The following is a 12,983-nucleotide window of genomic DNA, read 5'->3' on the forward strand; positions in this document are numbered from 1 at the left end:
CAAGAATAGTTATGAAAATATTTAAAAATGCAGACTGGTGGCAAGAACTCCAGATCAAAGAGGAACACAACACAACAGATACAAAACAAGCCCTGTTCATTGTAAAATAGCCCAAGTAATAAACACTTACCACCTGTTGTTAACACCCCATAACCTAGACTGACCGAGATGTAGACAAAAACAGGAAGTCCCCCTTCCTCTGAAGCTGATGAAATAAGTAAATTAAGTATTTAAACAGAACAAAGTGCAGCATAATAATCTAAACTGCATAGAAGCTCTTCAGCCACATTCTCAAACAGAATCCATCAAATTCAGCACCGCCTTCCTAACCTGCAATCCTCTTCCCGACCTCTCCGCCCCCCCCCCAGTCTGACCTATCACCCTCACCTTGTCCTCTTTCCACCTATCACATTTCCGACGCCCCTCCCCCAAGTCCCTCCTCTCTATCTTTTATCTTAGCCTGCTGGACCAACTTTCCTCATTCCTGAAGAAGGGCTAATGCCCGAAACGTCGATTCTCCTGTTCCCTAGATGCTGCCTGACCTGCTGCGCTTTTCCAGCAACACAGTTCCATCTCTGATCTCCAGCATCTGCAGACCTCACTTTCTCCTCTGGGATATTTAGTTGCCAATCTTTCCCTTCCCTCAATCAAGTCTCAGTAATAGAAATAACATCATACTCCCAGGTACTAATCCAAGCCCTAAGTTCATCTGCCTTACCTACTACACTTCTCGCATTAAAACAAATGCACCTCAGACCACCTGTCCCTTTGCATTCATCATCTGCCCCCTGCCTACTCTTCCCCTTAGTCATGCTGACTTCATTATCTAGTTCTTTATAGGTTTTAATTACTTCCTCATTACTGTCCACTAACCTCATTTGGTTCCAATCCACTGCCACATTAATTTCAACCCTCCCCAACAGCGTTAGCAAAAGCACCCCCAGGACATTGGTTCCAGACTTGCCCAGGTGTAGACCGTCCAATTTGTAATAGTCCCACCTCCCCCAAATCAGTCCCAATGTCCCAAAACTCTGAACCCTGCCTGATGCACTCTCTCTCAGGCCACTCATTCATCCTGCCTATTTTTTTCAATTCTACTCTGACTAGCATGTGGCAGTGGTAGCAATCCTGAGATTACTACCTCTGAGGTCCTTCTTTTTAACTTGGCTCCTAACTCCCCAAATTCTGCTTGAATGAGCTCATCCCATTTATTACCTATATCATTGTTGACTACAGTTAGTCCAGCTCAGTTTCTGGTCAATAGTAACCCTCAGGATTTTGACAGTGGAGTTTGCGTGATGGTAATGCCATTGAATAGTTCAAGGAAAAATGGTTAAATGGTCTCTTATTGGAAATAGTCATTACCTGGCATTTATGCAGCATCAACGTTACTTCCTAATTTTCTACCCATGCCTGGATGTTGTCCAGTTCATGCTGCATTTCGACATGGACTGCTTCAATATCTGAGGAATTGCAGAACATTGGCAGAGAACATTGTGTAAACTTCAGTGAAGGTCCCCACTTCAGACCTTATAATTTAGATTTAGATTTCTTAGATTTAGATTTCTTACAGTGTGGAAACAGTCCTTTCGGCCCAACAAGTCCACACCAACCCTCCGAAGATCAACCCACCCAGACCCATTCCCCTACATTTACCCCCTCACTAACACTATCGGCAATTTAGCATGGCCAATTCACCGAACCTGCACATGTTTGGACTGTGGGAGGAAACCGGAGCACCCGGAGGAAACCCACGCAGACACGGGGAGAATGTGCAAACTCCACACAGACAGTTGCCTGAGGCGGGAATCGAACCTGGGTCCCTGGCGCTGTGAGGCAACAGTGCTAACCACTGAGCCACTGTGCCACCCAATGGAAGGTTGATAATTGATGAAACAGCTGAAAATGGCTGGACCTAGGACACTACCCTGAGGAATACCTACAGTAGTATCCTGAAGCTGAAATGACTTACCTCCAACAATCAGAACCATCTTCTTTTGTGCCAGGTATGACTCCAACTAGTGGAAAGTTTTCCCCGATTCCCATTAACTCCAATTTTGCTAGACATCATGAGCATTTCCAAAATTGCCCATTTTAATGGAAGAATTCCAGCCTTTTTCCTTTGTGATGAATATTGATTAACTGATTCCTATGCAAAAAAAAATCAATGATGGGCCAAGTGGTAAATTTCAGAAAAACATAATTCTATAGTTGCATGAAATGGACCAACCTGGTTACACTAAAGCAGCAGACAATACTTACAAAATCAAATTTGCTCCTGAGATGACTCTTTTCCTGACATACATTTTGGGGGCTCCACTAGCACCTCTTTGCATTATAATCAAGTAATTCACAAAAACACTGCTCTTTTGTTTTGAAAACCATGCGTTACCTTGTTTTAGAGTGGCATAAACAATGGTGGTGCAAAACACAACTTATCATCTCTTAACTTTCAATGCTATTTGATGCTCTGTGCGTCCAAGTGATTAATTACAGTTGCAAAGAACACATGTTACTACATTGACACAATATACTTCAATAAAGGGATGAATAGCATTCAGTCCTATAGTAGAGAAAGAAATGCATTCGTATTAGGCAGTCCCCAGGTTATTAACAGGTTCTGTTCTGCAGTCCATTTGCAACTCTATTTATACGTAACTCAGCACACAATGCTGGACAATATAAAATAGCCATTCGCAAGTATGAGGAAATATTTGCATGTTGCATCTTTAAAATTAACATGAATACATCCCTGTATGGGTTTGTGTTCGTATGTCAGATTTTTGTAAATCTGGGACACACTGTATATATCTCATGCAACTTTTTACAATGTTACAATGGGTTCATGGTAAGAGCAACCATCAAAAGTTTCAGCATTTCAATCCAGATATCGCCTATAGAGAACAACCACAACAACAATCTATACTGCATAATGCATCACTTCACAGAAGATTTACAAAACAAAGGATGATACCAATACACATAGGATATAATAAGTCTTATGACCTAAAGCTTGGACAAAGAGATAGGTTTAAAGGAGTATAGTCAAAGGAAGAGGCAAGGTAGACAAGTGGAGAGGTGTATGAAAGATATCCCAAGGTTTGGGGCCTAGGCAACTAAAGATATAGCCACCAATTGTGGAAAAATCAAAATTGAAAATGAACAAGGGGCCAGAGATTAGACGAGCACAGATATCTCCAAGGGTTGCAGGGCTGAAGAAGGTGATAGATATGGAGGATCAAATCCGTGGAGGGGTTTAAATGAGAATCCAGTTTCAAATTTGGATTTCAGCTGAGATGCAAGTCCTCATGCTGAGTATTTTAATGCCTTTATCGCAAAATGAAGCATTTAGAACAATTTTGTCTTGCCCATTGTGAGAATTATAGTGCTATTTATTTCAAAAACTGTTTCAGCACAACAAATTTAGTAGGAGAAGCATTCTCAACATTCTTGAATAGGAGTCCCTTCTTTTACTTTTCCATTGAGCCATGTTTTACTGTTAGCTATAAGAAGATACATTCCCTTTGCTAACTGCATTGGTACTGTGTATTCAGGCGATGGGTGTTACTAAGATTATTTCATTGTGCCCATATTTTTACATATAGGAGCAGGCAGAAAGAGGGGGTCCTACTGAGGGAATGCACCTCCCTCTTCTGCTTGTTCTGGAGAGAATTCATCAAAAGCTTATCAAACTAATTTCTGGGACGGCAAGACAGACATAGGATATAAGACTGGATTGGTCAGGACTATATTCACTCATGTTTAGAAGAATAACAGGGGATCTCTTAGAAACTTAGAAAATTCTAACAGGACTAGACAGGATAAACATAGGAAGGTCATTCCCAATGACTGGTGAGTCCATAACCAGGGGTTACAGTCTAAAGATAGGGGTAGAGCATCTAGGACTAAGATGAGGAGAGGTTTCTTCACTCAGAGAGTGGTGAGCTTGCAAAACTCTCTGCCACAGAAAATGGTTGAGGTCAAAAAATTGAACGTTTTCAAGGAGTTAGGTATAGTTCTTATGACTAAAGAAATCAAAAGATATGGGGGAGAAAGTGGGAACAGGGTATTGAGTTGGATGATCAGCCATGATCATATTGAATGGCAGGGCAGGCTCGAAGAGCTGAATGGTCTACTCCTGTTTCCTATATTTCTATCTATCTCAGATGAGGAACTACCTTAAAATATTGGAAATAGAAACAAGCCACACTTGGATGGAGAGTCTTGTTACTGTTCCCTGCCACAAGAAACTAATCAAGTTGGATTAATACGAGTTGAAAAAACATCTGTAGGCGTTCAAGAATTAACTTGTGTCCTAATGCTTGTTATATTCATTTTACTAATTGTTCAATACAACATTAATTTTACAAAACTTAATATTGACAATGAACCATTGAGTTTTCATGTTAATTCAATTGAACCTAATGTAGAACTAAAACTTAAACATAATTAACTTCTCAATGATGAAGTGGTTTGACTTATAGTGTCATACAGCATGGAAACAGACCCTTCAGTCCAACTTGTCCATACTGACCAGGTTTCCCAAACTAAACTAGTCCCATTTGCCTGTGTTTGACTAATATCCCTCTAAACCTTTCTTATTCATGTACCCATCAAAATGTCTTGGTGACTAAATAATTACTAGATTATAGTTGCTTCTTATTGGGGCAATACCCATTTAAGTTAACAGAATGAGAGGTAACCTTATAGTAACACATAATTACCTGGAAGAACTGGCACAGAATGGAAACAAAGACAAAATCCAGTAATTTTATAGTTTTGCTGACTCTTTTTTTGTCCTGGAAAACAAGTATGGGAATTAAACGATGGGAGTAGCTGTGTATTCTATCCATTTGTGCCTTCCAGGAACCATCTCAGCCATAATCTACTTTCTTGTACCCACTTTGACTTCTTCATGTACACAAGCAATGAGTTTGAAACACTAAATACTTTAATATTGAATCCTCTGATGTGATGTGATGGTAGCAGCAAGAACAGCATTTGCTACCCATACTTAATTGCCTTGGAGTAGGTGATAGTGGCATGGTAGGCCATTTTGGAGGGCAGTTGGTTCATAGTCACTAAAAAGACAGATAGAGATCATGTTACAAACAGACCCCAATAAGAAATACTAAACACACATGCGCAAACACTTGCGAAGTAAAAGGCAAGTCCGAAAAGGTAAAAGTAAAAAAAAACACAGTGCCTCTGAATAGAAACAGGAGTAGGCCATTCAGGCCCCTTGAGCCAGTTCCACCATTAATTATGATTATAGCTGATCTGTGGCGTAACTTCATATACCTGCCTTTGGCCCATAATCCTTATACTTCTGCTTAACAAAACTGTACCTATCTCAGACTTATAATTAACAACTGATCCAGCACCCACTGCCAGTTGTGGAATAGAGTTCCAAATATCTACTACCCTTTATGCAGAGAAGTGCTTTCTAACACTCTCCTGAACAATCTGGCCCTAATTCTCAGACTATGCTCTAGTTCTAGTGGAAATAGTTCATGAATATTTCACAATTGTTCATGAAGATACATAGATGATGTGGTAGATGTGGTAGCTATTAGTGGATGGAAAATGTAGTGTTGATAGTTGAGTCGACTGACAGTGAATTTTGAGAGTCTTGATTTTGCAGGTTGGTAGAAATCCTGTTGTTCTAATTCCTTAAGAGAGTGTCCAAATTCCAGCATTCAGACTGAGACAAAAGCTTTCCTTTTTTACCAGCAATGCAGGGTAGTTAAAATGGCCATTATTAAAGCTGTGGTTCTGACAATTGGAGCGACTGGACTTGTATACGCTTGAGTTTAGAAGGCTGAGAAGGGATTTGATTGAGACGTATAAGATTATTAAAGGATTGGACACTTTGGAGGCAGGAAGCATGTTTCCGCTGATGGGTGAGTCCCAAACCAGAGGACACAGTTTAAAAATAAGGGGTAGGCCATTTCGAATAGAGTTGAGGAGAAATTTCTTCACCCAGAGAGTGGTGGGTGTATGGAATGCTCTGCCCAGAAGGCTATGGAGGCCAAGTTTCTGGATACTTTCAAGAAAGAGTTGGATAGAGCTCTTAAGGATAGTGGAATCAAGGGTTATGGGGATAAGGCAGGAACAGAATACTGATTGAGGATGATCAGCCATGATCATAATGAATGATGGTGCTGGCTTGAAGGGCAGAATGGCCTACTCCTGCACCTATTGTCTATTGACAGTGATCCAACCTACTCATTAGGACGTCTAGCCAATAACACACTCAGAGACTGATATTCCAGTCAGACTTTAACCCTGACGTTTGTATATTCCTGGAGGGTAACACAGACATGTCTGCAAGAGAGATCTTTCTACAGAAATTGTCAGCACCTAGTTATATTATCGTATTAGGTCTCTCCTTGTTTGAAGTTTCCCTGAAATTTTACAGATGTAACATTCCATCGGTTTCACACAGGCTTTTGCCAATCACTGAATTCATATCCCTTTTTTCCCTCTCTGTAGCAGTCCTCTATTTTAAAAAAAAACGCACATTTTGGCACTACAAGTAAAAAACGTCTTTTAAAAAAATTGGGGTTCTTATCCACCATTGTACCAGTGAGAACATCAGATTTTCTTTCTTGAAAAAGAATGCAGAACCAGATAGATCTTTCACTTTTACTAATTAATTGAATTCAAATTCATTAACTGCTGTGGCAAATTTGATCTCAGGTCCTTGGAGTAACAGAGTCAAGAGCGTGGTGCTGGAAAAGCACAGCAGGTCAGGCAGCATCCGAGGAGCAGGAGAATCGACGTTTCGGGCAAAAGCCCTTCATCAGATTCATTCCTGATGAAGGGCATTTGCCCGAAACGTCAATTCTCCTGCTCCTATGATGCTGCCTGACCTGCTGTGCTTTTCCAGCACCACACACTCGACTTTAATTTCCAGCATCTGCAGTCCTCACTTTCGCCTCCTTGGAGATGTAGTCCAGGTCTCTGGATTAATAGACCAATGAGATTACAATTCCACTCGCGTATCCCTCATGACCATATTCTTCTTGCACACCACCGTGCAAATAGACAACTCGTCTTTAAAACATATCCCTGGAAATTTCCAGGCATACATACCAACCAGAGCGTCCAGCTTTAATGGTGGGGATTGGATTAATCGATGCGAATAAAATAGAGAGGTAAATGGCAAACCACTTCAAGCAGATTGAGGCAACAGTACCCAGGGGTTTCTCTTGTCAGAATTGGCCCCACTCGCCGGCTCGGTAAAGGTCCATGTGATGGGTGTCAAGTTGAAGCATGCACCGTGTTAAACTGACCAATCAGAGGCTGGGGGTGTGAGGCTGCTTTGTGATTGGCGGCGGGAGAAGGATCATCTCCAGGTGACCTGTCAGGAAAGGAGCGGAGATCCCTGATGGGGGATTTACCGAGCCCGGGCAGGGGCGGGTGGGTCCAGAGGGAAGTCAGCGGGATTTGAAGGTGCCTGAGAGGTCAAAGTTGGAGTGAAAGAGAGAGATTTAGGTGAGGGCGGGACGGAGGGATCGAGTGAAGAGGAATCACCGAGTAGATCCTATCGCCGGGTGTGGTGACAGCCTGATCCTCCAGCTATGGCCCCAGACAGCAGCGATTCCTGATTCGGTGCCTTGTCCCCTTGTCACACCCATACGTACGGGTAGCGAGTGTGTGCAGGACCGGGCTGCTTCATGCAGCGTTTCCAAGGCTCCCTGCGCTTGGTGCTTACCACACTCCTCTTGGTGAGTTTGCAGCTGTCCTTCTGAACGGACAATAACATCACCGCGGGTGGCTATTTTTGACCGCGTCTGTTATAAACAAACCGAATAGACAAGAAGTTGTCTACCACAAGATTTTTTTTTAAGCAATGACCTTAAGTTCGTTTAAGGATCTCCCTCTTAAGAAAGCAAAAGAGACAAGCTCCACAGTGCAGTGCAACATTAAGGTTGAAGAAAGTGGGGAAAAAAAAGTCAAGGGTCAGTGATAAAGTGACACCATGTCATGGGGGGAGGAGCGTGACCGGCACTGTAGGCGTGAAGTTATCGTCCTAGGGGGCCAGAGGACTCCTCTCTCATAGGAGTCACTGCTAGCGAATTTAAACTGATGGTCAGCACGCCTCAGGCGAGGGAACCGATTTGGATAGTAAGAGAGCTGTGTAGCGAGATTCCCATCCTGAAATAGCTGTGGTGATTGACTTATGTACAGCAGGCACATTGCTTCAACACACTGGCACATGATCAATTTGTGACTGGGTTTGTGGACAGGGCTGGCATTGAGATGCCCATGAGAAGGTTATAGGCTGCAGACTTTCAAGAAGGGAGCCTATGTTGGGGAAGAAGGAAGTTGCTAAGCAACAATTAAGTTGGGACTTTCAGGACTTTAAACTTTTTGAGGCAGAATACTTTTCCAGTGGAGTAGTAGGTGATCACAGTCAGGATGTCACTCTGCTGCTGCTGTTCTCCATTAAAATTTCAGACAGAAATTCTGTTCACTGCTCCTTCAGAAATGTAGTGTGCCTGAAATGGTAATGATTTCTAGTAACACAGGTAATGGGGTGGGGTGGGGCTGCTGATACTCCTTTGTGTGCTACTTGTTGATTCATTTTAGCTGCCAGTGACCCACATACATTGATTAATCTGTTCTCTTTCAAGTAGGATAGATTAGAACAGCCATTAGGGGTAGTTTCCTTACTCAGTAGTAGGGGCATGGAATGGCCTGCCTGCAATGGTAGTAGGCTCACTGACTTTTAAACTGGCATTATACATCTATATGGATAATAATAGAACAGTGTAGGTTAGATGGACTTGGATTAATTTCACAGGTTGGTGCAACATCAAGGGCTGAAGGGCCTGAACTGCACTGCAATCTTCTAGATGAAGAGGAAATAAAGATATTTGTATAAATAGCAATTCATGGCAATTAGTTGCTGTATCTTGTGACGTCAACATCCAACAGCATGGACAGACACTTTGACAGTGCCTGAGAAAGAGTAAGTGTGGGGTTAGGGTGCCATACTGTAAAATGGGTGGTTTGTCAGGCAAGAGATGAGTATTTAATAATGGTGAAGGGTGTGTTGGTGTTCAGGCAGTGGCAGGTGAGTGCACCACTCTGGTGGTGGGCTGGGATGCTTTAAGGGGGTCTGGGGCAGTGTAACTGGGGAGAGAATGGTGATTCTTGGGGGGGGGGGGGTTCAATCTAACAGCTACCAAAGATCAGCTGTAATCCTAATAAATGGCAGTTCAGGCTCAAGGGGCTGAACAGCCTACTCTTTATTTCTTATGGTATTATTGTCTAAGAAGTTAGACTAGGTTTTTTTCAATCTTCTAACTCTTCCTGGGCAGCTATTAATTACTGTGGAATTCTCCAAAGTTTCTGATTCACACTGATGCTTTCGAACGGTTCCAGGTGCAGGGGAAATGCCCAGTGGAAATTTTCAATTTCCTTAGTCATTGTTACATTAAGTTGCATATTCTGTGGGATTCTGATGCACAACCCTCTATGCTGCAAGAATGTCAATTTGGCCACCAAAATCCAGGCAATTATTCTTATTCACACTCATTAAAACAAAAGCCTGGGTCATGCAGCAATGCTGAGTCAGAAATCCAAAGGAGCTTAGTGCTGATTCTCCTTTGTGTGCTATTTGTTGATTCATTTAAGCAACCAGTGGCCCACAAACATTGTGATTAATCTGTTCTTATTCAAGGGAAGAGGAAATAAAGATATTTGCATAAATGGCAAAACCTCTTCCTGGCACTCATTCACTTAAAGCTACACATGTATGTAGCAGAAGCAAGGTCACTAGTATTACAACTATGTAATCACAGAAGGGTCTTTCTTTTGCATCCTCAATTTTTTTTTATTCCTTTGAGGAATGTGAATTTCACTGGCTGTGCCAGTATTTATTGCCCATCCTGGGTGCCCTTTAGTAGGTGATGGAGAATTTGCTTCGAGACCAGCTGCAGGCCATACGGGCTGCTGTAGGTAAACCTGCAATGGTGTTTGGGACAGAGTTTGCAAGATATTGGTTCAGCAATAAGAAGGAATAGTCTGATATCACCAAACCAGGATGGGGAGTGGCTTAGAGGGGGAACTTGCAGGTGGAGGTACTCCATGTGTCTGCAGCCTTTGTCCTTCCAGATGGTGGTAGTCGTGGGTTTGGAAGATGCTGTCCAAAGGGTCTTTTGGCTTTTCACCAATATTCAAGCTCAGATAGTGTTCTCTCAAGTGGCTGAGACAAATTGATGATGCAAAACAAAATAGCTACTTTGCAAAATTTGGACTATACAACTCTGTAATTAGTGAGCTGAGATTGCAATAAACTTTATTTCTGCCACAGGTACTATGATAATTGGAACTATTTAACCAAAAAAGTGCAGTGATTAATACATTTTAATATAAACTTGACTGAATATTTACCTCCGAATTAGGTAGAAAGTTTAAAGTATAGATATAAATGATCAAATGCTTCTTAAAACATGACTCCTGACTACAGAGTAAGATCAGTTTTAGACTCTACATTTGATTTCATTGTTCAAATCCATTCAGAAGTGTCAGACTGAGTTTTGCGATGAAGAAATACTATTCACCATGCACTTCAAATAAAACCTTTCATTGGTTTTCATGTGCTGTAAAGCATAATATCTTCTAAGGTCAATTCAAATTTGATACCTTCTCTACTGATGATCCATGATCAGTCAGGTTGAAAAATCCTCCTAGATGGCAAAGCAGACAGTAAAAAAATAAATAATATATAAATTACATTTAATTCTACAGAATGTGAAACAGATCAGGTGATCCATATGGGATTTAGGGAAAATCTAAAATCGCTAAACGCAAGCTTTTCTTTTTTTTAAAAAAAAACTTGCAACATTTCATTCTTGAGAGAATGAGAATCCACTTTCTTTTTTTTCAGGGCCAGAGGTTTTTCATCGGGTTATAATTTGGTACAGTTAAAAGCTCAGTTATACTAAATAGATTTTGTTTTTAAAATTTAGTACAGCAAAAACAGAGCAATTAATTTAAATGTATGCCTTAATACAAATCTGTTAATTCCATTGGTGAAAACTGCACTGTCACATCATATGAATGTGGTGCAGGATATCTCTGACAACAGTTTCCAGAATTCTGTATTTACATCCATGTGTTTAGATGCCTCTGATGTTGGTTTTACTAAGCGATAACTGAACTCAGTAACTGGCTTCTGGTTAATATGTCTGAAAATTCTGGTTTGATCACTCTACTGGTTCTAGAGCTTATGCAAATATGGGTGTTTTAAATTGTATTGAACACAGCAAACTAAATATGGCAATCTGCCAAATCGTCTGTAGTAATGATGATGTAAAGCATAAAGTTAAATAGACATTTGGAGCTTAGCTTGCTCATTTTGTAGACTTTGACTTGAAGCAAAAGACTGAATCTGTCACTTTTCATAGCTTTTGTTTCAAATGTTATCTTGGACTCAATGAAATTATATTCCTCAATTAAAATATGCTAAAACATTTTTAGCAAGAGGAGTTCTTGTTTTAAAGCCTTGCCTAATTTTTCTTTGTTTACAGAAAAGGGTGGCTCTGGCTCTGGTTTGAGTTAGTTTACCAAAATCAGAATATAATTTCGGGTTAGCAGGTGTTAAACTATTTTGCTTGGTAACTTAGAATTCATTCTCAGAAATTTTGCAGGTCTGGTATCTTGAAAGCAGGCCTAGGTTTGATTGAGGGACAGACTTGACATCAGTTGGTTAAGCTTTTCTCTAATCACTGAAATTGAAAGTCTTTAGTGTTGTCCGTTAGTGTCAATCTCACATCTGCTTTAAATTTTTGACAATTAACTAACCAGTGACTTTCTGCCACCTTTTTGTCTTTAGGTTCTGCTTATGGGCCTGTTATTATATCCAGGGCTAAAGAATGTTGCCGTGTACTTGCACTCAGCAGTTACTGGGAGCTACATTTCTGGAACACATTCTCTAGTCTTTCTCAGCTGTCCCAATGAACAAGTTGGCAAAGTCATTGCAAGGTAAAAAAATAAATAGTTTAATTACTAGCATTATGTTTTAATTCATTACCTGAAATTCAGAGCAGTGAAATTATCACTCCCCAAAGTAAAATAACTAGATTCAGTTGATTCTAGAAAGACACAAGTCAGCCAGTATTCGGAAGAGGGAAGAATGCTTGACTAATATTTTGGTTCTGTACCCTGCATCTTCCAAAATGCCTTTGTATTGTCCCTTCAATAATTGAAATTCTGGCAAAAATCATGGATTTACCATGTAAATCACACTCTTATGATAGTTCTGAAATTATATCAAAGTTAATACCGTTACTGCTTTCATGTTAGTCTTTCAGAAATGTTTAAGAAACATGCACCATTAGCAGCTTATATTCATTTAATTCTCCACAGAATAACTAAAAATTTAAAAGGAAATTATGGTTGTATAAGCATATAATTTAGAAAAGGATTAAAGGTTTAGTTTGTGTTCCATACTGCCTTCCCAGAGGTTTGGTTGGAATAAAAAAAGCATCTGAATCGAAATTTCTCATTGATTGTCCATAGAAATGTTTCAAAAAATTCATGCAATAAAATAACACTATCTTAAACTCTCTACTTGCTTATTCTGTATTTCAATACATTTTAAAAATGTTTTTCCTTTTTTTTCCATTCTCCCTGAAAGTCTACTTTTGGATTGTGACTCCCTGTACATCTTGCCTCCACCTCCTATGATCAACCTTGAACCTCAACCATGAGTATTGATGGGCATATTTACAACCAAACCTTATTTCATCCTCACTTAAAGTTCTAACCCATTTGGTCCCCCAAGAAAAGAGCAGGTAGATAGGATGGTGAAGGTGGCATTTGGTATGCTTTCCTTTATCGGTCAGAGTATTGAGTACAGGGGTTGGGAGGTCATATTGCGGCTATACAGGACATTGGTTAGGCCACTGTTGGAATATTGTGTGCAATTCTGGTCTCCTTCCTATCGGAAAGATGTTGTGAAACTC

At 40.6% G+C, this 12,983-nt stretch overlaps 2 protein-coding genes across 2 annotated transcripts in view; one reads left to right on the forward strand and one right to left on the reverse strand.

Annotated features, from left to right (window-relative positions):
• Nucleotides 1–4,570: 4,570 nt before the first annotated feature.
• Nucleotides 4,571–12,983, reverse strand: part of phf19 (PHD finger protein 19) — an 84,137-nt gene continuing 75,724 nt past the window's right edge. The window contains exons 15-16 of the mRNA XM_043720280.1: nt 10,660–10,703; nt 4,571–5,081 (exon numbers count right to left, since the gene is read on the reverse strand). Coding sequence (XP_043576215.1) covers nt 10,682–10,703 — 22 coding nt within the window. The 3' untranslated portion in view covers nt 4,571–5,081; nt 10,660–10,681. The remainder of the gene's footprint in view (nt 5,082–10,659; nt 10,704–12,983) is intronic.
• zgc:63972 (protein CutA homolog) overlaps nt 7,105–12,983 on the forward strand; it is a 26,226-nt gene continuing 20,347 nt past the window's right edge. Inside the window, exons 1-2 of the mRNA XM_043720281.1 lie at nt 7,105–7,733; nt 11,852–12,000. Of these exons, the coding sequence (XP_043576216.1) occupies nt 7,683–7,733; nt 11,852–12,000 (200 nt within the window). The 5' untranslated portion in view covers nt 7,105–7,682. The remainder of the gene's footprint in view (nt 7,734–11,851; nt 12,001–12,983) is intronic.

Source organism: Chiloscyllium plagiosum, chromosome 30 (assembly GCF_004010195.1).
Source record: "Chiloscyllium plagiosum isolate BGI_BamShark_2017 chromosome 30, ASM401019v2, whole genome shotgun sequence".
Lineage (NCBI taxonomy): Eukaryota > Metazoa > Chordata > Chondrichthyes > Orectolobiformes > Hemiscylliidae > Chiloscyllium > Chiloscyllium plagiosum.